A 27,847-nucleotide genomic window follows, 5' to 3' on the forward strand; every position below is an offset into this window, starting at 1 on the left:
CAAAAATATATCTTAGGTCAGTGTTTTAAATACTTTTGTCCACATGTTGCACTGTGTAGCGTTAAATAATAGGTTGAAACCCGAAAACAAGCTATATGTTGCCCACGTTTGATCGCTTTAAATATAATGTCAAATGAATCTTACTCCTGAACAGATGGTGGCACTACATTCCAGCTATGTCTATCCACAATAGGACGCAGTCACATTCACTTCCTGTGTTCAGAAGCGCGTTGAGTGAACAGGTGAGTGTATTTTCTCATTAGCTGAAATGTATTTTGATTTAGTACTGAGTGGAGTTACTAAACATTAATTTGTGATGTTGATCATTCTGAGCCATACCAAGAGTATGGCGTTTGCTTTAACTTGCAGTAGCAACACAATTACACGCAAGCAGTGATGCACGCTAGTACTAGCTAGCTAGACTAGCATGTTTCATTCATGATCTAAATGCATGTATCTTACTAACGTTACTGCTGTTCTGATAGCTAACTACTGTTGTTTGTATCTACAGGAGCTGTTTTTGATCTAAACATGGATATTAGACCCAACCACACCATTTACATCAACAATGTAAATGATAAAATTAAGAAAGATGGTAAGACTGCGTCTGATTTTTTCCTACAGTACCGGTAAAGGACAGGCTAGCTAGGCTATCTTGATAGCTGCAAGCCAATCATTGGACAAGTTATATTTTACTACACTTATTACAACTACAATTGCAGATCAAGTTTGATGCATGTTATCTGTATCATGTTATTATTTGCAGTACCCCATGCACATAACTGCTCTAGGGGAATTTTAGTGGATGCAAACCAGCACTAGGCCTTTTGAAAATAATATTTTGTTTGTGTCTGTTGACTTTCAGAACTGAAGCGCTCACTCTATGCCCTATTCTCCCAGTTTGGGCAAATTGTGGACATTGTTGCTATGAAAACAATAAAGATGCGAGGACAGGCGTTTGTTGTTTTTAAAGAGCTTGCTGCGTCTACAAATGCACTCAGGCAACTTCAGGGTTTCCCTTTCTACAATAAGCCCATGGTAAGCTCCACCTTACACTTGTCCCTAAAAGGGAAAAGTTGAACATCAGCATATTAAACATATTTATTTTCCTATATCCAGCGCATACAGTATGCCAAAACAGACTCAGAGGTCATCTCCAAAATGAGAGGCACTTACAGCGACAAAGAGAAGAAAAAGGAGAAGAAAAAGAAGGCTCAAGAGCAAGTTGCCAACGTAACAAAGAAGCCAGCACTGGTGAGAATGACAATGAGTTTAAACCTGTTCAAATGTTATGAGGGAAATTAAGCACACAGTCCAATACTGTAGACTAATTTTTACTTCCTTTTTCAAAGGGATCTAATACACAGCCTAACACACAAGTAACCACACAGGTAAGCATTTAATTTAGCATCCAATGAATACTGTGAAGGCTGAGGAAATTGTTGATGTTAATAGTACAATGTAAAAGGAAGTCAAAACGATTATTGTGCCGCTTTCCATTTCACTATGATGCTCTCGTTTTGTCTTGTGTTATAAATACAAAGCACCCCTTTACAGCAGTGTGCTTTTGCCCCTCCCCAAGACCCCAAACTTACTCAGCCAGGCTGAGGCATGTTATGTGCATGCTGTACCCCCAACTTGTTTGTATGGGTTGTTGTGACTACTTTGCTAGTACACTGCTACAAATGCTAGTCAACAGGTAGTACCATAGTAATGTACCTGTGTTTATTTTGGTGGGTACATTCACAACACAAAAAACTCCCCCCAAAAAGAGCTGTGTGCTTTCCAATGTGCTTCTTTTCTACCTTGAGCTTGGCAAACAGCTGTCCCTCCCTATCAGGATTCCTATCACATGAGACCCATTCGATGAGGTCTGCTTTCTTAATTTCCGCTGGATTCATTACATTTACATTTATTTTTGTATTCATTTTTCCATTTAATTAAAGTGCAACAAGATCCACAGTTAAAATATTTTTTATTTTTTTTGTTAAATATATGCATCATGTTTCCAAAGTCAGTGAAGAATTGCGTTCATTAACCATGATCTCAATATTTACCAAAATAATCGTGATTGTGATTTTTTCCGTAATCGAGCAGCCCCAGCTCCTTGGTTATTAATTTGTCCCGTCAACTAAATGAATGCCCTGTTTATTAAAAGAATGTTGTAAATTGTGAAAGGGATAGGTGGTGATAGGTGTGTGTGGCACAGTGACAGACTTGTCTCTGTTTTCTCATTCTAGGTTCCAGACAATCCACCCAACTACATTTTATTCCTCAACAACCTGCCTGAAGAAACAAATGAAATGATGCTGTCTATGTTGTTTAATCAGTGAGTATTTGTCCCTGATATGAGTTGACTTAAGCTCTGATGCCCTAAAAAGTGACTGGCAAACCAGCTCACAAAGAAAATATATATATTTTGGATGTTGGAGGCTTCATGTGATGGTGGCTACAGCACTTGGCTTGCATCCATGTATTAGCGACTGATTTTGTCGTCTTTTCATTTATAGGTTCCCTGGTTTTAAAGAGGTACGACTTGTTCCTGGCAAACACGACATCTCCTTTGTTGAATTTGAAAGCGAAGCTCAGGCAGGCGTTGCCAAGGATGCATTACAAGGCTTCAGAATTACAGCCACTTGCGCCATGAAGATAACTTATTCTAAGAAGTAGTCCCCAATGCTAGACGGGGGAAGTAAAGTTGTAGTCTTGTATTGGAATTGAATTTTGTACTTTTTTTTATTTTTGATTGTACGGTCTACTTTTGATTGTCATCTTTTATTTAGTAAGACAGAGCAATAAAATTACTTTGTGTAACTGTCATTCCTCAGTGTCTGAAGCCCAGATTTGCTTTAAGGTGTTGCATTGGGATTCATCAAGAATGACTATTGCTGTGGGTCCCAATTAGAACCTATGATCAGTAGGAACTTCTTCCAAATTAATTAAACAATAAAATTACATTCTCACTGGGGGCACCCCGGTGACCATAAATGTCAAGGCCTTACTGCAGGGGCCTGAGTTTGATTCTGGCCTGGGAAATTTCTTGCATGTATTTCCCTCTCCCTGCTTTCCTGTCTCTGTGTATCAATATTAAATGTAGCTGAAAATGCCCAAAAATATATAAAAAAAATAATATTTGCAAGTGTATTGTTGGAGAAACAGAACTCCAATCTCACATCTCGTTCCCACTGCAGGCATTCATAAAATGTGCCTTTAGACTTAAATTGCATGGCTAGAAATTGCCATGTCATATATGACTTCATGTGTCTTATCCTTGTTCAGACTGCACAAACTGTATGTAATTTGTGTGACTAACAAGACTTAACAGACAACTTAACGCACAGCAGATCATTAATAAGGACTGAACATCTTTCAAAAACCACATAACAAAATGGTAAATTTGACAATGTGTTAGAAGGCACAGTGCCACAGTAACATCTCAAACAGTTAAAAAGACAACTAGCTGTATGGCTGCAGAGGTGGTTTGAGCAAGTACTGACTTGATGAATACTTGCCAGAATTTCTTTTTTGTTAACTACAGTTCTCTTCAAGAGGGCACTTCTGAGGAACTGTTAAGATACTATTCTGCAGCTCCTCCATCTGTCTGCTGTCAGTACATTACATTTTTGCATTTCCACCATACTTTATCAATAACGTGTTCTTTACATTTATACCATGGAAACATTTAATAATGATGGAAAAATATGGTGGGATTGCATACAATATTGTCATGACCTTGTAAAATGAGAGTAGAAATATATTTTCTTCAAACAAAAATCAAAACAAAATCAGCTACATGGCAGAGGTGAGCATATTAGAATAACAAAGAATGGTATTTATTGGTGCCTATTACTACAACACTCCCCATGGGTTATTTGTGGAACATTGCACCCTCTTGTGAATATTGCTTTATTTTTTTTTCCATGCTTTGATATCAGAATTCAATATAACATCATCTGATTTCCGAAAATAACAAAACACTTTTTATAAAGTTTGAATATGTTTGAATATGTTTTTAAAATGGAAGCAATGTCTGTAATAAAAGATATGCATATCTTATTGTAATAATTTATAGATACTATCAACGCTAACATCTGGTGGGACTGCTCCGATTTTTCCGTCCCTGGCCCCAAAGTGCCTCCTACGCACTTGTTGTAGTAGTCTTGTCATTGCAGGAAGTAAATCTTATGCAACAACTGTCTCAGACAGGAGTCAAAAATATGCATAGACACTAACTATTATTTTATTTTATGACCTAATACGTCAAGTCAGACTTGTTTGAGAAATTATAGCTTTTGGCGTCAACGTGTTTTACTTGGGGATATGTGGGGAATGTTTTGCACATCCAAAAATTCATTTCTTCTGGATAAAGACCATCTGATTTAAGAATTCAATCTAGTGCAAGGTGCAAAACAGAATGAAATGTGTTAGGATTGGAAATGAAATGTCACTTAATTGACATCACATTGCTTTGTTCAGAATCAGAATTTTTACACAAACACGGAATTTACTGTGGCAGGAAGGTGCAAACAATAAACATATACAGATCTTAAATTAAAAGTACAATAGTCTAACTAATTCTAAGTACTTAACAATCTAAAAATTAAAACAATTTATATATAAAATATATATAAGAATATGAATGGGCAGCATAGTGCAAAAGAAATCAAGGTGGCTTGTGTGTAGTGCAATAGGTGATGGATGGACTTATAATAGATATTAGTTAAATGTCAGTTTGAGTCCTTGGCCTTGTTGAAGAGGCAAACTTCAAGAGTTTGACGGACGGATGACTGGAGGTGCAGCTGTTGGTGTACCGGGAGAAGAGCAGAGGGGAAAGGATGCAGCCCTGAGGAGATCCGGTGCTGATGGACCGGGAGTCAGAGACTTGTGTTCCTAGCATAACTCACTGCTTCCTGTCAGACAGGAAGAACCATATACTACTAGGTAATAATACCAAGTCAAAACATGATCATGAGCCTCAACTGATGATGATGATTCATTTTAATACAAACAAATAGAAGCCAGTTCATTTTCAAGACTAATGTACAACAGTAAAATAATCATATTTTGTTATATATAGGCATACAACCATGACTTAACGTTGCGAAATGTAATAATCCATTACCTTCAGTTCTGTGGTTTGGTAATTCCCAAGTTTGGGCAGGAACAGTATGTACTACAAACATTATAGCTTTTAAAGAAAAACATCTCTGTCAAGGCAATCTCTGTTGTGTACTGTAGAGAATTTTAAGACACAAATCTTTCATGTGATGGATACTACCAGTCATCGGACAAAAAAACATTTACGAGTTTAAAGAGCTGCCCAGCATAACAATTAATTATTTTGATGATTCTGTTTTACTTTTGCAAAGCCTGATGTAGCTCAACTTCTAAAGAAACAATATTTCAAGTGAATGGTGACCTTGTTGAATGTTTAATTGTCCATTTAACTTTTTCTTTAGGTCAAGACATTTTTATCTCTGTTCTTAAATCTAAAATGTGTTAGTTTGTTGATGTGTATGTGTGTGTATGACACAGAGAAAGAGAGAGAGAGATAGAGAGAGAGAAAGAGAGAGAAAGAGAGAGAGAGAGAAAAATAACCACCATTCGTAAGTCACAGACATTTATGAAATATCCATCTTCCTGCATCAAAAAGTGACTAAATCTTTTTTCACTTTCCAGACATCTCCAATACTATTTGGTTGCTTCCAGAAGCACTTTCTACTGACAAATAATGTCTATAGAATATAGATGGATCAGACAGATGATCAGAAACTAGTTTGCTTATTTGGTTTGACTTCAAAAGGGGTCATATTATGTTTAAAGGTCCCATGACATGCTGTTTTTGGATGCTTTTATATAAGCCTTAGTGGTCCCCTAATACTGTATCTTAAGTCTCTTTCCCGAAATTCAGCCTTGGTGCAGAATTACAGCCACTATGAGCAGTCCCACAATGAGCTTTCCTCAGGACGTGCTGTTTCTGTGTCTGTAGCTTTAAATGCTATGAAGACGTAAGAGGCGGGGCTAACTGCCATGCTTCAGTCGTTTGCAAGCCATGATGTCTGAGGAAAAACCAATGTCGCGCACATAGCTAGTTTTTTCATTGGTGGGCCAAATTCTCTGTGCGGGCAAAGCAAAGAAAGGGGAGGTAACCTTCCCTATTGTGACGTCACAATAGGGGGATTTTCAAAACCGAGCATACCGAGAAGAATACCCAGGGCTTGGTTTACACCTATCGAAATTTCTAGCCACTGTGGGACCAAAGGCAGGCTAAGGGATCTCATATTAATGTTAAATAACCTCCTAAAGTGAAGTTTCCATGTCATGGGACCTTTAAAACCATTTTAAACCCGTTAAGGAGTAGCGTCGCTACATATGTGATCGTTCGAAAGCGGGCCCCACAGCGTAGCGTCGCACATGTGTTTGAACATTCCAACTGATTATTTTCCGATAGACAAAAACGATATGACAAACGGTATAGTATGGCTTCAAAATTTACAAGGAGGAAGCTAACAAGTAACCCTAGCAGGTAGTAGCATTGCAACGAGTATTATGCTAGGTTGCTAGGTAACGGAAGCTAACTAAAGCTGGCTAGCTTTAAAATAACTCACGCTGGTGGGAGCATCGGAAATAGAACTCATGCATCTAAGGGGAGTTACAGTTGTAAAGAAGACTTGGACGAGCAGCTGGATGGACTAAGTCACAGAAACGGACAGATCCTCTTGATGTTGCCTAGAGAAAATCGGCATGTCTGCATCGTGCAAGCAATGTGTCTCTTGTTCCAGGGAGGATTTGATCTGGCAGGGATCTTTCAAGGGGTGGCTGACGGGGGGGGGGGGGACACAAGGGTGGGAAGGAGAGAAATAGCTGTATCGTCACTGCAACAGTGGAAGAGAAGACATGTGATTCGATGACCTGGTGTAGATGGAGATAAGAAAGGGTCCCAGCACAGGACCCTATATGGACTCCCATAGTGAGGGGGCATGGTGCTCAAGCAGACCCACTAAAGAGTACCTGGAAGTTCCACCCAGATAGCTACCTGAACCAGGGGAAAGTGGTTCCAATGATGCCCATTTCAGCTGGAGCTGGTGGTGTACTGTATCAAAGGCTGCAGACAAGTCAACGACAATCAGCACGGATGAGAGGTTGGAGGCTCTAGCTGTGTTGAGGGCCTGTGTCTGGCTTTGAAGCCAGATTGGTAAGAGTAAAAGGTTGTCCCTGTCTAGGAAAGAGGATAGCTAATTGACAGAATCACATTCCAGACTTGTTTCGCTCCAGAGTACTCAAGAGTCTCAAAGGAGGCAAGCTAGTCATGCTCACGGTTGGGGGTGAAGGATGACGCTGAAGTCATGGAGTATCGGATGCGGACCATCTTCTTCTCAAGTGGACCCCCATAGTCATCCGCAGAGAGAGATGAAGGGGAGGGGGACATTTGAGGAGGGAAGAGAAGGTGGAGAAGGCTTAGTGTGGGTTAGAGATGCAGGAGTTGATTTTAAAGTGGTAGAACAGAGAATTTGCCTGTTTCCGCTGCCATGAAGGCTGTCAGGAGGGAATGATAGGATGCCAGGTCATCAGGAGATTCAGACCTCCTCCACTTCCTCTCCACAGCTCATTGGGCAGTCCTGTCTGAGTGGGGGAACAACCTCAGACAATGAGAAAAGGTTGATTGTCGGGCTGGTTTGGAAACAAGAGGACAGAAAGCAACAAGAGATTGAGAGAGGCGAGTTGAAAATGGATAATGCAGTTTGCCTCCCTGAGTGAGGCATGGCTTCAAACTTCTGTAAATGATCCTACACTTGAGAATAAACAAAGCTTCACGCACTCTGTACTCTTCCTTTTTTGTAGCTGTTTGTATGTATGCAGTTATTTAGGATTAGTTTGAATTTCAAACAGAACATTGCTTTAATTGTTTGCATGAACAGTAGGGCCTACTGTAGTCTTGCAGCATCAAGAAGCCTGTCACATTATGACAGTATCTGATGTGAAAACAACAAAAAAACTGTGAAAAAAAATTCAGAAAACCTAAAATAACTAGACTGCAAAGTTTAATGTAAGCACTAAAACGTGAATGTGTTCACTACAAATGCCATTAGGTAAAATGGTGGCGCAGAGGAGAATTGAATTGCCACTAGATGGTGAAAAAGAGTGTCAGTAGGGATGCTGCAACAACCCGGATAGCCCATTCACTTTGGGAAGATGGAGAGAGCACACCAGAGCTGCGATGGATATTCCTCTTCCATTACACATTTGGGCAAATAACTTTTTGGCATTGTAGTTATGGTAAGACACCAGGCATTTGTTTTCTGTAACTTTTAACTTTAAGAGTCTAATTTTCTAGAGTGCCAAGAAAAACAATGGTTTCATATGTAAGCTGAACATATGCAATAGTTTCATATAAACGAGAGTTCTTTATGATTGTGGCATGAGTGAGCAGCACTATCATGTGTACAGTACCATGCACCCATTAACGAGTTGGACATGCTTTTGGGAGTCATACTGGAATGCATTTTATCAAGAAAATAACGACATGCTTGGAATTGAGTTTGAATTGACTAGGCTCTACGGGTGGTCAAGTTATGTTAAATACCAAATAAGTCAATACTGATTCATACACCTATTGGAAATATGTTTAAGCTTTAAGCTTTTTCAATAAAAAATTAAAAACTGCTCTTAGGCTGTCTGCCCTATCGCTTATAGCCGTAACTAATTCTGGTCGCTTCCTGCCATGTAAACATACACAAAATGTGTATTTAAATCATTACTGGTGGACAACAATGGGCAACATTGTAATTTACTTTGCAGATCGTTGGTTGATAACTGTCCAACATGGGTGAATCTAACAACAACAGTCTCCAAATGACACGTCTGGTTGGCCAAGACCTGACAGGGAACTCAGACTCTTTTTTGGACATTAATGATATGGACTACGGTATTCCCATGGAAGAGATACCTGACACGACTAAAGGTCAAGCCTTTTTTGTTGCCACCATTGTTATTGCTGCAGTTCTAGTTTGTATCATTTTGGTGTGCGGTATTGGCAACTGTCTTTTTATTGCCAATTTGGCGCGCTACAAAAAACTGCGTAATCTCACCAACCTGCTCATTGCCAATTTGGCAATATCGGATATGCTGGTGGCGGTAGTTTTCTGCCCGTTTCTGTTGGATTACTACGTGGTGAAGCAGCTTTCTTGGGACCATGGGTACGTGCTCTGCGCCTCCACCAACTATTTACGCACGGTGTCTCTGTATGTGTCTACCAACGCGCTGCTGGCCATAGCTGTTGACAGGTGCGTGATCCATCAACATATACTTTTGATATTGTACAAGACGTAAAAAAGCCCCGCGGTTTATCATTAGATAATGAAAAGCACGTACAATATGTAGTAGGCCTATACACTACTTCCCAGTACCATGACGACTTATGTAGCCTAACGGAATATTGGAATATTACGAGATCTTATTTGTCATGTTTGTGCAGCTTAACCAGAGCCATTTTAAATAATTCAGCATTGTATTTTTAGTTTGCTGTGACAGTTTATGTAAAATAATGCAACAACATGACGATGCCTGTTCGTGATAGTGTGCCATGACAGCACACATGACACATTTTGTTCAAGCTTGTGACAGCCAACGTACCGTTAAAATAAACAGTTAGGAGTTGTTGTTTCGCACTTAGATAAAAGCTATTTGTTTTAGCAAGATATTCGAAATCAGGATACACGTAGGCTAATCGCTTACATTCGTTCAGCAGTATTGAGGTGAAAATTAACAGTGAGTAGTGAATTTGTTTTCTACATTTTCGGCCTCTGTGAAGTAACTTCAATAAATCACCTTCAGAGAAGAAACTGTCTTAAACTTAAATTGGGTGTGCTCAAGCCTTCGGCGAGAGCACAACCTTTGTTCTCTCACATATATACTAGAGAGGATACAATTTCTGGGGAAATTGTAGGGTGTGCTTGCTTGCGTCGGTTGGACAGGGGTCCGTTTTTTAATTACATTTTTACAACTGATATTTCTGTATTTTATATAAAAATGCATACTTATTATTTATAAAGATTACATAGATTTAAAAGCATTTTTTTTGCTGCTCATTTACAACTGAAAATACGAGTGAAGTGTAGAATGAAATAGATGTCTTCTCATTTCCCCTGCAAGAGGCAGCCTCATCGTTGAAACAAAACGAATAAATTGGGCAGACCGGTGTAAAAATTGACCTAATCTCTATGACTTAAACGTCATTTTAAGTTTTTCCCTTCTCATGATATTTTCAGGCATTTAGCCTACTCATTGCATTCATTCATTAATAAAGAACCCCCTTTGAAGATTATTCTACGACGTTGCCGGCAGTAGAAGATGGAATCGCGATTCAAACAGTACCATCTGCTAACGGAAAATATGCCCCCCAAAACGTAAATAAGATTGACATTTATTTAGTGGAAAATCGCTCATTCATAAAAAGCTCACTGGTAGCGATCATTGTAAGGTAACAACGCAAAATGCGATATAGCCCTGTGTGGAGAAGCTGTCCCGGTAAATTCTACTACTACTACGGTACAGTACTAGACTACTGCTGTGTTCCTCTCGGTAGCGATTGCGTTGGTTAAATTTGATTAAACGTTCAGTTGTACGGTTTAGGCTGAAATTAATTATTTTCATGAACAGATTGACAAAGTTTAGGCTGTAGCAATGAAGTTCAGGTTAGTAGTTAGATAGACTTTTGATTTAAGTAAGGGGAGTGCCGAACATGTTCTGTCGCAGTTTGACTTCCTAAACAGCTGTGTACTGTAGATGTTTTTGTCGTGTGTCTCGCGTAGGCTACAGCATTGCAGTGATACACTGGATTGAAACCACAGGTAATGATAATTTCACCCACAAATCATTTACTTGTAATGTAATGTCATAATAAATCCTACAACGAAAATGTATATGTGAGGAATGTTTATTTTAACGATTTAAAACAGATACATCATAGACCACTGTAGTATGTGTTGCCCGGGCAACAGAGGCTAATGTCATGATGCTAATATTTCAGTGAAATAGTAGACTACCGTTTCCGAAAGTAGATGTGGGCTTACTTCCTTAATAATATCAGCTAATATTGTACATTACACATCACAATTGTGTGTCATATCACAAAGTAAAATGAGTAAATAGTTATCACCCTGGCCTCTTTGCTTGTGACGTTCCTGCAGCTGCCTTGCAGTAAAGCTATAGTTAGCCTAGCTATCCCCCAAGTTAACAGATGCGAAACGAATGTTCTGCTACAGGTAGTCACGCGTGTTTTCGTGACGTTAGTGACGTAGTGACGTTAGTAACGTCAGTGACTGTGGCTAGCAAATTAGCCACCGTTAGCTTCACTTTTCGCCACAAAAACTTAACTTAAGCCCAAACCATGCAACGGAACGTAAATTCCAATAGAAGCAACGCAATCGCTACCAAGACGAACCTTTTGACACCGCCGTTGTGTATGTAGGCCAAATATTGACTGAGTTTTAGGGGGGCGAAAATAAACAATAAATAAATAATAATATATATGTGAGAGAACAAAGGTTGTGCTCTCGCCGAAGGCTTGAGCACAACCTTTGTTCTCTCACATATATATTTATTGTGAGAATGCTGTTAAGCATTCTCACTATTGTTTTCCTGTTTCTCTTTATTGTGAGAATGCTGTTCAGCATTCTCTTTTCAACTTCTTAGTTCTTCCGCCGTTTTTTGGCCTTTAACTAGTTCTGCATACTTTCACCGATTCCTACAATTTATGTATCAAAACGTTCAGCTCTTTCAGGAGATGTTGGCTATGACTTTTGGTATTTCTCACTTTTATACTTTTTAAGACATTAAGGTTTTTGTGCAAACTATTCTCCCATTAAAAGTAATGGTAAATCCTTTCAAATCATTAAAAAGCTTCCTCCTCTTTCAAACGTAACTACTTCAGCATACTTTCAGCTAGAGACACCATTCAACCTTTAAAATGTTACAATACATTCAGCTATTCCCAAATGATTCAGCTTTTTCAAATATTCAGCCAATTTTGAATTCTGACAGTTTGAAATACATTAAAATGTTTGCTCCTTCTTGATTTTTATGAATGAGCAGCCAGCAGAGTGGCACACTCTGCTGGCTGCTCTTTTTCTGATATTCAACTTATTTGTCAAACAAATTCCTCTAACGTTCATATAGTTTAACTTACAGAAACAAGTTATACCTTAAAATGTAGGAAAAATTGTCCTCTTTCAGCCAATGTAACTACTAAAGAGCTCACATTTACAGATTTTCAGCTATGAGCCTTGAAGCGAGAGCAGCCTTTCAAATTCTCTCACTAACTTCAATGGAGAGGTGAGTAAAATCAGTCAGAGAAAGCAAGAAGGAACAAGATTTTGAAACTGCCGATAGAGTCGTATTTCTGACCGCACAGACATATAAAGGACATCTCTGGTTTCTGGAGTCTTGGGTCTCGGAAAATATCCTTATATTTTGGATTGGACGTACAGTTTTGCGTCTAGGTTATCTTGTTTGAGGTGTGGATTCTAGCTACATTTCTCTTATTCTCTGCCCTCAGCCCGTTAGCAATCATAGCTGCACCATCACCGTAACAACAGACACGCACCACTCAGTCTCTCACACAGGTGATTGGTACGTTTACTTGACCATGAGAAACACGATTACTAGCAATTGTCGGTTTATGCCAATAATACGATTACTCCGTTTACATGTGTAATTAGTTATGCGATTACTCAATAAACGCGTCTACATGATTCTTTTTTATTAATCGTTGTATGCTCCACGGACAAAACTTGCACCATCATCCTTCTGCAACAAAGTGTCGCCGTGTCTTCCTGTATCGGCTCTACTGCTGTATGTTTCATTCTATCAACACATTGAATCCTACTAAGAAAGCCGAGTAAACGCACTCAATGGTAGGCTACATCTGCTACTGCTATTACTATCCCAACTATAATTTCAGCTGTTAAAACGATAATATTCTTGTTCCGACTAGCTAGCCTACTTCTTCTGTTTAACAGTTCAGCTTTCAGCTTCTCCCGCATTGTAGGCTATTTTAGCTCTTAGCTTTGTTAACCCTTGTGTTATCTTCGGGTCATTCTGACCCATCAGTCATTGTGACCCACCGTCGTATTGCGACAGATTTACCGCATACAAAGACAAAGTGAAGCATTTTCTTTTAACAGCTAGGCTGTCTCAGACCCCCCACATTGCAAAGGTTAAAAGAAAATTATTTTAATTTGTTTTTGTATTGGGTAAAATTGGGTAAACACAACGATGGTTCGTTATGAACCTTTGGGTCATGTGACCCGAAGGCAGCACGAGGGTTAAGATGATGCAGATGATGCAGTTCAGCTTCCACACTGCCTCTTTTGTGTCACTCACACATTTTTGAAATTCATTTCAGCTTGCGGGTATTTTCTCACTTTTATACTTTTTAAAATATTAAGGTTTTTGTGCAAATTATTCTCCCTTTAAAAGTAATGGTAAATCCTTTCAAATCATTGTTGGAATGCTGCTCCAGCCCCTTTCAAAAATACCTTTCGGTTGCTTTGAAGCTTCAGCTTATAACTTTCTACTAAATTTTCACTATTTTCAGCTTTTTTAGCATGGTCAGCTATCCCCATTCAGGTTTTCAGCATTCTCACTGCTGTTTCGCAGGAACAGCCTTTTCTAGTTATTATTTATTTTTGCCCCCCTAAATCTGTGTCAATATTTGGCCTACATAGACAACCTAGGTGTCAAAAGTTTCGTCTTGGTAGCGATTGAGTTGCTTGTATTTTTATTTACGTTCCGTTGCATTGTTTAAGTGGAAATTAAGTTTTTGTGGCGAAAAGTGAAGCTAACCGTGGCTAATTTGCTAGCCACAGTCACTGACGTTACTAACGTCACTACGTCACTAACGTCACGAAAACACGCGTGACTACCTGTAGCAGAACATTCGTTTCGCATCTGTTAACTTGGGGGATAGCTAGGCTAACTATAGCTTTACTGCAAGGCAGCTGCAGAAACGCCACAAGCAAAGAGGCCAGGGTGATAACTATTTACTTATTTTACTTTGTGATGTGAAACACAATTGTAAAATGTAATGTACAATATTAGCTGATATTATTAAGGAAGTAGGCCCACATCTACTTTCGGAAACGGTAGTCTACTATTTCACTGAGGCATTAGCATGACATTAGCCTCTGTTACCCGGGCAACACATACTACAGTGGTCTATGATGCATCTGTTTTCAATCATTAAAATAAACATTCCTCACAAATACATTTTCGTTGTAGGATTTATTATGACATTACATTACAAGTAAATGATTTGTGGGTGAAATTATCATTACCTGTGGTTTCAAACCAGTGTTGCTCACTGCAACGCTGTAGCCTACACGAGACACTACAAAAACATCGACACAGCTGTAGGAAGTCAAACGGCGACAGAACATGTTCGGCACTCCCCTTACTTAACCCTTGTGTTATCTTCGGGTCATTCTGACCCATCAGTCATTGTGACCCACCGTCGTATTGTGACAAATTTACCTCATACAAAAACAAAGTGAAGCATTTTCTTTTAACTGTCGGGCTGTCTCAGACCCCCCACATTGGAATGGTTAAAAGAAAATTATTTGTATTTGTTTTTGTATTGGGTAAAATTGGGTAAACACAACGATGGTTCGTTATGAACCTTTGGGTCATGTGACCCGAAGGCAGCACGAGGGTTAAACCAAAAGTCTTTCAATAGGTGAAACTATCTGACTACTAACCTGAACTTCATTGCCACAGCCTAAACTTTGTCAATCTGTTCATGAAAATAATTCATTTCAGCCTAAACCGTACAACGGAACGTTAAATCGAATTCAACCAACGCAATCGCTACCAAGACGAACACAGCAGTAGTCTAGTACTGTACTGTAGTAGAATTTGCAGCTTCTCCACACAGGGCTATATCGCATTTTGCGTTGTTACTGACAATGATCGCTACCAGTGAGCTTTTTATGAAGGAGCGATTTTCCACTAAATAAATGTCAGCTTATTTACGTTTTTGGGGGCATATTTTCAGTTAGCAGATGGTACTGTTTGAATCGCGAGTCTATCTTCTGCCGGTAACGTCGTAGAATAATCTTCAAAGGGGGTTCTTTATTAATGAATGAATGCAATGAGTAGGCTAAATGCCTGAAAATATCATGAGAAGGGAAAAACTTAAAATGACGTTTAAGTCATAGAGATTAGGTCAATTTTTACACCGGTCTTCCCAATTTATTCGTTTTGTTTCAACGATGAGGCTGCCTCTTGCAGGGGAAATGAGAAGACATCTATTTCATTCTACACTTACACACTCGTATTTTCAGTTGTAAATGAGCAGCAAAAAAAAAATGCTTTTAAATCTATGTCATCTTTATAAATAATAAGTATGCATTTTTATATAAAATATACAGAAATATCAGTTGTAAAAATGTCATTCAAAAACGGACCCCTGTGCAACCGACGCAAGCAAGCACACCCTACAATTTCCCCAGAAATTGTACCCTCTATAGTTAAAGCTTGTAGTTCAAACTCCAACATGACCAATAGTTTTCCCGGAAATCCATCACAAAAATCTACATACATTTCAAATTTACAAATGTAGGCTACACATTTCAATAATCTAAAACTTACTCACGTTCCTCTAATATCACTGTGATCACAATAGATGACGTTTGAATCCGGCTCAGTCTATGATTAAGAAGTAAAGTTCCATCCTCTGGTGCTGCATAGTAGATAAAAGCATCTGCTAAAATGAATAAATGGACGAGCCTATTTCACTGAGCTATAGGCTACGTTTACATATGCTAGCACTCAGTGACATCCAAGCATTTGAAAATCCCTCCAAGAAAGATAATTTCGTAACATGGTTTTCCCCCTAACCTTTGTTCTCCCTATTGTTCTTACTCTAACTGTCATGCCCTCCCCTCAGGTACATGGCTATAGTACACCCTTTAAGGCCCCGCATGAAACACCATACAGCCTACTGTCTGATCTTGGTAGTGTGGGTAGTCCCAATCATCATCTCTATACCCTCTGCCTACTTCACCTCGGAGATGACGTACCCCAGCAGCCGAAACCACAAGATATTCTGCGCACAGATCTGGCCCGTGGACCAGCAGTTCTACTATCGCTGCTACTTCCTTTTCATCTTCGTCCTTGAGTTTGCCGGGCCATTGGCGGTCATGGCCACGTGTTACGTCCAGATCTCCCGGGTGCTCTGGTTCGAGAGCTTGCCGGGTTTCCAGACGGAGCAGATGCGCTTGAGGCTCCAGGGCCGTCGGAGGGCGGTGGTGGTATTGATCGTGGCCCTGGTGGCATTCATGGTTTGCTGGTCACCTTACTACGTCTTTGCCATGCTTCGTGACTTCCACCCCACCTTCATCTCCCGTAACAGGAACTCGCTGGTGGCCTTTTACATCATCGAGTGCATTGCCATGAGCAATGGGATCATCAACACATTGTGTTTTGTCAGCGTTCGGGACAATGGTAAAGGCTTGAAGCAGGTGAAGCAGAAATTGCACTTGAGGTTGTTGTCTCCTGTAGTGAACAAGGCTGTGGTAGATGGGGAGATGTACGCACATCTTCCCTTCATGAGACGCAGTTACAGGGAGAACATGCCTGAGACAGAAAACGAAAAAGTATGAAATGTTTGCACTTAATCTGAACAGGTTTGGACAGGCCATCAGTCCAGTCTTTTTTCTTTGACCTTGCTGTACAGTCAAATCAGTGAGAGTATGTGGAAGCAAAAGGAGAGGAACAGGCCCTGCTTTGACTCACTTTCACAGTTCTCAAAAGCACATTAAGGTTTGGTGGAGATGTAACTTTTGAAGAAACTTTGAATGCAGTGTTTCCCCTCCAAAGCTGTAAACCTAGGGGAAACACTGGAATGGAGTATAGGTATAGGATTTTAATAATATTGATGTGTGTTCTAGATGTAATTCCAGGAATCTGTGTGTGTGTGCCACCAATTGTATCACAGGCACTATGCACTATCGTTAGGAATCTAGGAATCTATATTTGTGTGTTTGACTGACATCTTAATCACTGACTGCATCATGGGCACTGTGCACTATGTAATTTAATTTATCATCTAAATTAAAAAACAAGTTAGATTATCAACAGGTTTATGGCCCTCAGAGGAATGCCTCTCTCAAAAGTAAACGTAAGGTAACAAGATTGATTATTCATTGCATCTAATTACTATTTATCCAAAGAATAATTTGTTGTTGATTAATTGTTCAAAGGTTACAATAAATATATACAGTATATATAGTTAATGAAACAAAGAATGTTATTGTACTTTGTGCACATCGTATTGATTGTAAATATAAAAGCATTGAATTAACAATCAGAGAATTTATATTGTTTTTGTAATACTCTTCAGTTATCCTCCATATTAACATAATTAGCAATTTCCTGTGGTTTCTTTAACAGTTTCATGTGGAGTAAAAACACCTAGCAAAGTGTATTTGCGGTACACTTGTTGTGCAGTGGATTTATTCTTTTTTTCATTTTAAAATAGGGGAGGGTGTAGCTCAGTGGTTAAAACAGATCAAATTATTTTTCTTGCATTAGGTCCTGAAAGCACTTGGCTTTTAATCTCTTCAATATTCCCTGTCACTGAGCTCGGTAGGCTTGCTGAAAAAATGTAACTGCATGTGTGAACCCTGTTTGAAAATGTGTTGATGTGTTTATTATTGTTTTTAATGTATACTCGCTATTAAATATAGATCTAAAGAACTACATTTCTTTTTTAATATTGTATTACCCTGGGAGAAAGAGACAGATATAGAAAAGCAAAATAACCGATTAATTTCTACAATGAAAATAACCTATAATTATAAATAGGGCACAGTGCCCGCGATGATGTTGGTGACTCACAGATTTCTGGAATAGATAGTGCAGTGCCCGTGATGCAGCTGGTGATTAAAATTCTTCTTAGTGGTTTAATACATATATTTTTGCAGATCAATTGAAATTCTTTGTCATCTCTGAAGTACTTGTTCAACCTCCGAAGCTATTCTAGTCAAATTGCCAATGCTGTAGTCTACATTCATGCAAATCATTATGTAGCCTTCATTTGTCTGCTGTTTCCTACATTATCAATTGCATATTGTTGTACTGTTCGCTAGCCAGCCCTTTTGAAAGCAGCTGGTTATCGGTTGCAAAAACAAATTAACTTCTAAATAATGATACAGAATTTCCATATTTTCCTTAGTGAATTCCTTTGTTAATTGCATTAGTTCAGTCGCGGTACTGCACTTAGTTGTATTATAAGGACACCTGCATTATAATAACTTTGCAGAGAGCCCGGTTCTCGAGATATTCGTAGGAAACGCGCTGCAGACCAGAGGGCCAATCAGAAGGAAGGGGTTAGGATTTCATTATTTTCTATTATTTGATGTAAAAATGCTTATCCAAACAACGTCAACCGCAGCACTGCACTCCGTTGGATTATAAAGAGGACACATGCAGAATATGAACTTTGCAGAGTGCCCGGTTTTGGAGCTGATGGTGGGAGACTAAATCCATTTTAATTTGTACACACACACACCCACAGATTACTGGCATTACTAGAGAGATGGAATTGTATTTGCATGGTATTTCAACAAAACATTAAAACAGTTACAAGAACCCAAACAAGCTGGACCACCAGTTTAGGTTTTACCCAAAGCATTCTATGTAAAGACAGATTTTACTTATTTTATGCAAGTAGATTTACATAAAGGTAAAAAGCCTATTCACCCTCAGGTTAGCATGTTACTGTTTAATTCAGTGTATGTAGTAACAACATTGTCATCAATTCCAGCTGCAAAAACATCACATGGTGTTATAATTCAGTGTCACTGGCTATATAATGGATGAAGGAAGGTATGGGGGAGGGCAGGGGAGATCTCTCCAAAATCTAGTTTTTGCTTACACAACCTACACATTTACTGCATCCACTTACTCAATTTAACCCAGGTCTACTGTCTACTTACATAGCTATTTATGCCAAAAAAAGAATCAAGAATAGTCAAAGAATGTCAAAGAGTAAATGTACGTACCATCAAAAATCAGCTATTAATTTTAGCCTTGCTTGATGTCAATCTTTTTTATATTGGTGGGAATGGTATTCCAGTGTATAGAAAGCAATGTAACAATAGCAACTGTCCTCATTCAACCTGTTAATAAGTTGTTTATTTTGTTTTGTTGAATTGAGTCTTTGTGGGAAAACTAAAGCACAGATCAAAGAGCAAGTATGGAATCTTCTAATTGTTTTATTTAGGATTTTTTTTTTTATTAAAGAAAGAAAATTAAAAGTTAATTCTTTTTTTTTACAAATGCCATGGCTTCTTTCTTGAGTCTTTTTAAGTCTTCCTTTGTACTGTCGTCTGAGTCAGGTGGGACATAGTCAGAGTCTTCATCCATGTCCTCACTTTCGTCGTTGATGAAGCTGTCGTCATCCCCAGAGTTATCCTCTTCCTCCTCATTGTCGTTGTAATTTTTCAGTACTGTCCTCTTTGCTGCTGATAGGATTATGTGCAATTAACATGCTGAATAAGTCAACTGCAACTGAAATTAGGTTGTTACTGTACATTCTTGTCAGTGAAGCTGATCTGTACTTGTATTTTATTATTGTATTATGGTATACATTAAAGAAGCTTTTATCCATTAGGGTTTGAAAACCTTGCGTATTAGAACCACTCAACAAGTGAGCCTAGGTATTCTATGTACTCTACACATTCAAGGTTTAAGATGAGGTTTGAGTAATCCACACCTATGAGGCTGCCATTGGCTCAGTTTATTTTCCACCATCTTCAGTTCTCAGCATGAGAACCATAACATGCATAAAAGTATGTGTGACATATTGACAGCAGCCAATGGTACTTCAGATGAAAAGGACAAATCCCCTGAGTGTCCCTAGCCAATGTCTGAACAAACAAAGGCTCCTTTATGCTTTTTTTCTACCGAGTCTGTGACCTGAAGGTCACACTGATTTTTACACCTATGTAAACAACAGGTCAAAGGTCCTGGAAAAGTTAATATATGCCCCTGTTGCCCCCAAATCCAACCTTTTGATCTAGAGTTGAATAAATAAATTGAAGTTATTGTATGTTAGAAACTGTCATTTATGTGTACACAGAGGGAGAACCTCTTCATCAAACAAAATAAATAATGAAACCACCTCAAATATTAATGCCCAAAGCAATACTTGTGCAAAAACATATTGGTCTTTAAACAGGTCTTTTCTTCTCTGCATAAGTACTCGTTTTTTGACTGCAACTAAAAAACTAGATGAAATGAATATTGCAGTGGAATAAACATACCTCTGCTTGTAGTGTGTTTGTATTCTTTTCTGTGGAGTGGATTTTTCCTGTAAAGAAAACCATTGTTCCAAACTTAATACAGACTTTGGGATGTCAATTGCCTGAACTGAAAATAATCTAAAAAAGATCCTGTTGCTTGCACAGGACATTTCTCATACAATTACTAATAACATGATAATTACTTATAAAAGGAATCAATGAAATAGTATTAATAATACAATAAAATGAAAATGAATTGTAAATGTCTAACGCACCTATAGCAGTCAATTCCATAGGGACACTCTGGTCGATCTGAATCATCTTCTTCCTCTTCTTTTGAATCTTCCTCATAGTCACTGTCACCAGGGTGACTGCATTCTTGGAAATGAAGTGGATTTTTCCTATAAAGATTTAAGACGTATTGAAACCACAAGGCAGCTTTAATTGACCAGATTGACCGGTTATTATTAATATATACTGTATATTATGAGACAATTTTGATTGATTAAAGTGGCTGGTGATTTAGTTAGTCTCAGGGAAGTTATTAACGAAACTATGGGAAATGGCTTTCTGGCCTTTCATATATAAAGCCCGAGGCCTTGTTTAATCCTTGTGGCTATACTTTTCAGTATAATGAAGCTTATCCAGAGCAGCATCACATTATACACAATATTATTCTAGCTGTTCCTTATCTTCAAGTATTTTGGAAAACAAACAAGACCTTAAATTTACCATAACATACCCAGAAACACACTGCACATGTTCAGTTGCTTGATAACAAACAGTATGGAAATTGTTTCAATAAAAAAATTATTTGCATTGTGTGACATGCTGCCCAGTTTAAGTATATTTTGCTAATTTGGCGGTGATGTCAATTTAATTACGATATCCCATCTATGTTCTTTGTTTAAATGGGGTACACAATTTATTTCAAGTGCTTCTAAAATGTTTCATAATTTCTTCTTCACAGAATATGCTCTCGGAACGTACCGGTAACACTCCTTTCCATAGGGGCAGTGTGTTCTAGGCTGGGCTTTGGCTCCGCCAGGGCCAGACTCTGGGCTTGACCCCCTACGCTTCGTCCTCGGACTATTTTCCGGCTCACTGGGTTTCACTCTACACGTTGAGCTGCTGCCTGTTGGTGTGGGTCCTTCTCCTTTTTTCTTTCCATCATCTTCTGCTTCCATGTCTAAGTTGTCGGACTCTTCACCATCCTCCACTTTGTTGATATCCAGCCTGGCTTTGTGTGCCTGAGGAGCAGCGATCTAAGCACCAACAATGACAATGTTTCATTTACAACTTACTTCGAATGACTGAACCACATCCAGTCTATGAGCTTGCATAAAACCACATTTTACAATTGTAATGAATCAATATTGTATTATTTATTCATTATACTTACTAGCTATATCCCTTCATAAAACTAGACCCAAACTAATGAATAGGGACCTATGTAAAGAAGACAACTGTAAATGGTGTGACAAAACTTAACTGTTTCCACCTCATCTTCATCACTCTTCTTCCTCTTCGTCCTCTTTCTGGGCTGCTCCACTTCGCTGTGTTCCGACTCCTCCCCAGAGATGGGCTCCGTGGCCCGGCTCTGCTTTGATGCTGCCGCAACCCGGCTTGCCGATGAGATCGATGTTCCCCTGGCTCGCTTTCCAGAGTCTAGTGGGGTTCGGGTTTCAAAACGTACAACAATGTGCAGTTTACATAAACGGCATATCGACATTGCCTACTACCGTGTTTCAAAGGAGACATTGTGTGTTAACAATTAATCAATTAATTGTAATGGACAGAGGAGCTATAAAAGGAACCAACCCCCTTTTAAAGGGAAGTGGGTTTACTCTGCAACCATATTGGTCGTTTCACTATGTTTCAATAGGATTCCTATTAGGAAGAGAAAAAACTAGTGGAAGCCTTTCTGCGAGAGCTTGATCTGAACTCCCTAACAGCACTATTACTGCACTGGTACTAAGAAACAACAAGTACACAGCATTTCACGGCAAAACATTTGAGAATGTCAATTCATATGTGGGCACAAGTGCCCAACATACTGTTATCTTTGATATTTAACTAATAATTCTATATAACAGGTTTTACGAAAAGGTTTTTAAATACAGATACAGAATAGATATTTGCAATGCATTGTATAACTGTTAAAAAAAAAATCTTCTTCTGAAATGCATATTTAAATGCATAATTTGACGGTAAAATTATCATATGTGACTGTCATTTGATATAGTAGCAGCTATTCCCAGAAAACAGCTGGATAGTGTCGTTTTAGCCAATTTCATTCTTTGTTAAAAGCTATATGAATCTGGGCCAAAGAACACAGAACGTTTTCACCTTGTGGCCCTTCACAGCTGTTTCCTCCTAGGAAACATTCTACCTTGACAAAAGATTTGCATACACTTTCGGCATTGATAGAAATTCTAAATTCAAAACACTTTAATAAGAACTCATTTGAAAGGAGGATTTTGTCCATCAGAGAAAACCATGATCATCAAGCAGGTTGCAAACAAAGCTAAATCAAGTCAAGGACTTTGCAACTCCTCAAATGAATTAGAATGAGTAGTTTATTCTCATTCCCATTTTTGTCAACAGTGGTTTTTCCCAAGTGATAACCTCAGTTTGTATTTTTATTTTGAAATGTTTTGTAATGTTCCTGAATTTTCTTTGCGGAATTGTGAGCTAGTGATATAAAAAGATACCTTTTGGGGTTGAAGGGCTCTTGGGAGTTGTGGTACCCGCCATCATCCAGACAGGTAACACCCTTTTCTTTGGTTCTGGTTTCTCTTCTTTCTCCTCTACAATCACTGACTTGGTCTACATGAAAAAAAAGGAACATAAACATAGCTGTTAGAAATGTAAACAGTCAGAAGTTGAATTAAATTGTTCCACATCAACCGTGCAGATGTTCAAACCTGGTTTAGCGTTGGGCCTTGGACAAATGGGTCCTCCTTTTTGGCTGTGGTTACTGTCAGTGTCTTTGGTACTTTTTCTGGGGAGCGTGGTATGGATGTCTTGCCTTGAAGCATGATGGGATGAGCTTGCTCATTACTTGGCTCAGGAAAGAGAGGTGACTTGTTGCAATCCTCATGATAGCCTTGACTGTTTCTGTAAGACATCCAACATGTCAAAGCCATGGGCAATCCTTAAAACAATTGGGCTATATGTTGTCCTGCAACACAAGATGGACCCACTCTAAAGTCTGCAATTCAGACGCTAGCAACATTAGCTTGAGCAGTTTGGTTTAGCTTCTTTTTCATCTAAACTTCAAACTAAAATAAAACATCAAAACCATGAGGTTTGGCAGTTCAGTACAAAAGGATCCCCTTTCCAAAATAGCTGTCAATAGTCACTCAATCTACACTAAAAGATGAAAGGTCTGACTATGAAATGAATGCAAATGACCATATTTAAAATCCATTAGTTGCCACATGTCCAACAAAAGCGCCAGTACCTAAATATGTTTTTATATCTTAAAGCCTGCCTTGCAAGGATATTAAGATATTAGGGGCTGTCCTGCCAAGACCTTAAGTGAAATACGTGGCCTATGATAACAAGTGTATAGGGATTATGATGGAATGAGTGAGGTGAGTCTTTCCATAATTTTCAGTCCAAAACAGCTCTGAAGATCGGGAAAAGGGCCAGAATCTTAAAAAAGTCTATATACTTCAATGACGCTATAACAACAGCACCTTCAGCATGTCCTGAACATTTTTATAAAAGCCAGAAGGAAAAAATAAAACCAGTTTTGTGGATCAGATAAGAGAATAAAATGTTACTGTTGTGAACAAGTTGTGCTACCACTGGTAAGCCTCTAATATTCATGGCCTTACAAACATTTTTTCTTCCACATACTCTACCGTTCAAAAGTTTGGGGTCACCCAGACAATTTCGTGTTTTCCATGAAAACTCACACTTTTATTTATCAAATAACTTTCAAAATGAATAGAAAATATAGTCAAAACATTTACAAGGTTAATTATTATTATTAGAAATAATAATTTGTATTTGAAATATAAATTCTGTTCTTCAAACTTTGCTTTCGTCAAATAATGCTCCATTTGCAGCAATTACAACATTGCAGCCCTTTGGCATTATAATTCTAATCCTTCTAATCATCCATTAGTCTTCTAAGGCAATTAGCAAACACAATGTACCATTCGAACACATACAGTAATAGTTGCTGGAAATGGGCCTCTATACACCTATGTAGATATTTCATTAAGGGAGTCAGGTGGCTGAGCGGTAAGGGAGTCGGGCTAGTAATCTGAAGGTTACCGATTCGATTCCCGGCTGTGCCAAATGACGTTGTGTCCTTGGGCAAGGCACTTCACCCTACTTGCCTCGGGGGGTGTCCCTGCACTTACTGTAAGTCGCTCTGGATAAGAGCGTCTGCTAAATGACTAAATGTAAATTGAAAACCAGACGTTTCCACCTAGAATAGTCATTTACCACATTAACAATGTATAGTGTATTTCTGATTAATTTAACGTTATCTTCATTGAAAAAAACAGTGCTTTTCTTTGAAAAATAAGGACATTTTTAAGTGACCCCAAACTTTTGAACGGTAGTGTACATTTTAACAACAATCTTGGTTCGAAAGAGATTTCAACAATACTTGAATGATATTTATGCAAAACTGAAAGTGACTAAAGTGAGAGGTAGGTTGCTTAGTCGTTTTCAGTGCAGAAGTACCTGAGTGTGCCATTGTCCCCATCGACAGCCACAACTTTATACATGTATTTCCCAGGGAGGAGGGAGAAGATGTCGCCGTCTTTAAGTGTGTGCCACTGGTTCCTGTCTAGAGGTTGAGGGGAATCGTCCAACGAGGACTGACAAAAGCAGGGGTTGAAGTGGGTCTGGAATCCAAAAAGAAGAACAGCCTTTGTTTGAGGATAGATGCTATATCTAGCCACATAAAGGTGATTATAATTCATTGTCAAACAACTGCGGCCTGTAAATAACAGCGCTAATTAATTCACTGTAACTGCTACCCTAAGGCAACATTGACTCCTGTAAACTAAATGGATGAATGAACGCAACTGCATTGATATTTCTATTCCGTTTTACGAAGGTAATTTATGTTTGTGTTCAAGGATTCTACTTCTGGCTATATTTTGCAAGAACAAAAGCAGTCTGATGAAGATCAATTAAATGTGTATATCTGATCTTGCTTTACACATTCAGTGAACAACTGAAGGCAGACGTTTCCAGTCTTTCTCTTTTAGAGAGCTTCTCTTACTGAAATTAAATAAATCTGTTGCATAAAGCTTTTGTAACAATGTTTCAAGGCTTGTTTCAGAGGTAGAAATGTGCTGAGTGGACCCTTAACCCTTGCGCTGCCTTCGGGTCACATGACCCAAAGGTTCATAACGAACCATTGTTGTGTTTACCCAATACAAAAACAAATTAAAATAATTTTAACCTTCGCAATGTGGGGGGTCTGAGACAGCCCAACGGTTAAAAGAAAATGCTTCACTTTGTTTCTGTATGCGGTAAAGTTATCGCAATACGACGGTGGGTCACAATGACTGATGGGTCAGAATGACCCGAAGATAACACAAGGGTTAAATGTATCAGAGACATTAAGGAGCATCAGGACAAAGACACTCAGAGGGGTCCAATGTGTTCTTAGTCATACACTACATTCACTTGATTGATGTCATATTTCAATAAGGGAGAACAATGACCTGCCTGTGCACTTCCCCCTAATGAGGCCAACATGCACACACTTCAAGCTCTAATGAAAGAACCAGAGAACGTACCGGTTTGATGCGCAACTGCCCATCCAGGTTTTCAAGCAGCCCATGGTGTCTGGAGACTCTTTTGTCACTAACCTAGGATGAAAACCAGATTGAGTAAGGAAATTAGATATGGATTCATGATAACATTTCCATTTAGAATGTCAAGGGGAGGTGCCACCAGAAATGCACTGAGTGCGGTTTTAAAAAGCCAACAGCCGAGTAATTACAGTTATTTTCTGACATGCATATTTACAATGCATAATTTGACAGTAAAATATTATATTGATCAACAACAATTTACATGAGCCTCATTATAAAGTCCTCTATGAGAAAAAATGTCTGACAAACACTGACAAAAACTAAGCCTACTGTTAAAAAAAATCTTCTGTGAAAAATGTCACAGACTGTGGACAAAACTCTGGTCATTTATTTGATTTTATACTGGGTTGCCAAAATAACAAAAACACTACACACAAGTGTTATAAATGACACTGATGTTTTCTGCCATTTGTTGCACTGCATTGCATGCAATGTCCTTCCATTCATTATTATTTGATGTATTTAATGTCACTGAGACATTGTACTCTTGTGGTTCACTTGATATAAGGCATGTACAGTGTGTAAATGAAAAAGGTATCAGTGTAAAAGCGTCTGCAAAAAAAAATGAATAAATGTGTAACTCATCAAAAGGTGCATCCTTCTTAATTACAGTATCTGTCTATCTGACAATGCACTTTGCCTTGGAGGGACATCTGTTGGTCTAGTACAGCACTGCAACAAGGAGATCCCACCATAATAATTTTAACAATGGAGATAATAGCCAAAAATGTGGATTGGTTCAATTAGGTTATTTGAGGTAAAGGTTGTACATTTAATTTAATTTAAATTAATATTACAGTGACTTCTTGTATTATATTGAAGTTAAATAAATCTAGACTAGTTGTAAACACATCACTTTCTTTAGCTTTCGGGTTATGTCTGCTATCCAATAACCAATTGAGTTTACACAGGATTAGTGTATGAATATGACTTTCATTTGAGTTCTGTACGCTATAATTGTTTTGTGGTTTGTTTGTTTTAAGAATAACTCACCCCGAGAAATGGACCCCTTCCCAAAACAGTTTCTCCCTCTGGCAGGTGTACTGGACTGCCACCGTCTTCCACGGGCAAGAGGTTGAACCCCGCCATCTATGAATGTTGTTGCTGGATGGTTAAATGCAGTATGTTGATAGGAATCACACATTATTCCTATGAATAGCCTACCTAGTTCGGCTACTTCTCACAAACGTACTTTTTCCGCTATAAGGTCTAATATAATGCTTTATTTACAAGCCAGTACAAATGTAAATGTACTGAGTAGCCAATAGCAATATGATGAAAGTTGTTACAAAGCCATCTGGGGTCTATCGATTTCTATGATCATCAAGATTGGTTTAGCAAGATAACTTGAATGCTCGAGGACAATACATATTTTTCATAACAGCTGGCCCTCCTTTCATGATTTATAAGGCTTGTAAACCTAGTATTAAAACTGGAATTGAAAGTTATATATTATTGTGAATGTATGAATACCTGCTGTGTGGCTGTAGTGCTCGAGTTAACTTCTCTTGAAAATGTTAAAGTACTTCCGGCTATTACTGCGCACGCGTTGCCTTTCCAACGTCTCTAGCTAGCCTGGTTCTATTGTCAATGTTTCGAGTTATTTATTTAAAACTGAATATATTGTTGGTGTTGGTGTAAATTTACTTTAAATCAAAACATGTATAAATGTTGTATACGATATTA

General features: G+C 38.5%; 3 protein-coding genes across 4 annotated transcripts; 2 read left to right on the top strand and 1 right to left on the bottom strand.

Annotated features, from left to right (window-relative positions):
- Nucleotides 1-153: 153 nt before the first annotated feature.
- Nucleotides 154-2,820, top strand: snrpb2 (small nuclear ribonucleoprotein polypeptide B2). Its single transcript, XM_062448000.1, has 7 exons — nucleotides 154-242; nucleotides 512-595; nucleotides 866-1,038; nucleotides 1,120-1,254; nucleotides 1,353-1,391; nucleotides 2,241-2,329; nucleotides 2,511-2,820. The coding sequence occupies exons 2-7, from the start codon at nucleotides 532-534 to the stop codon at nucleotides 2,668-2,670; spliced, it is 660 nt and encodes a 219-aa protein (XP_062303984.1). The 5' UTR covers nucleotides 154-242; nucleotides 512-531; the 3' UTR covers nucleotides 2,671-2,820.
- A 5,987-nt stretch (nucleotides 2,821-8,807) lies between these two features.
- prokr1a (prokineticin receptor 1a) lies at nucleotides 8,808-16,840 on the top strand. The gene is made up of 2 exons (XM_062447997.1): nucleotides 8,808-9,284; nucleotides 15,947-16,840. Exons 1-2 carry the CDS (start codon nucleotides 8,824-8,826, stop codon nucleotides 16,659-16,661), a joined length of 1,176 nt encoding a protein of 391 aa, XP_062303981.1. The 5' UTR covers nucleotides 8,808-8,823; the 3' UTR covers nucleotides 16,662-16,840.
- A 2,414-nt stretch (nucleotides 16,841-19,254) lies between these two features.
- Nucleotides 19,255-27,704, bottom strand: aplf (aprataxin and PNKP like factor). 2 transcript variants are annotated; one of them, XM_062447994.1, is made up of 11 exons: nucleotides 27,635-27,704; nucleotides 27,155-27,250; nucleotides 26,084-26,155; nucleotides 25,014-25,177; nucleotides 23,234-23,426; nucleotides 23,021-23,135; nucleotides 21,799-21,974; nucleotides 21,297-21,571; nucleotides 20,582-20,707; nucleotides 20,328-20,374; nucleotides 19,255-19,523 (listed from the first exon to the last, which is right to left on the bottom strand). In XM_062447994.1, the coding sequence occupies exons 2-11, from the start codon at nucleotides 27,248-27,250 to the stop codon at nucleotides 19,321-19,323; spliced, it is 1,467 nt and encodes a 488-aa protein (XP_062303978.1). In that variant the 5' UTR covers nucleotides 27,635-27,704; the 3' UTR covers nucleotides 19,255-19,320. The 2 variants fall into 2 exon arrangements, with proteins under 2 accessions (XP_062303978.1, XP_062303979.1); XM_062447995.1 differs by lacking the exon at nucleotides 27,635-27,704 and having other exon boundaries at nucleotides 27,155-27,265.
- Between the last annotated feature and the right edge of the window lie 143 nt (nucleotides 27,705-27,847).

This window comes from Osmerus eperlanus, chromosome 22 (genome assembly GCF_963692335.1).
Source record: "Osmerus eperlanus chromosome 22, fOsmEpe2.1, whole genome shotgun sequence".
Lineage (NCBI taxonomy): Eukaryota > Metazoa > Chordata > Actinopteri > Osmeriformes > Osmeridae > Osmerus > Osmerus eperlanus.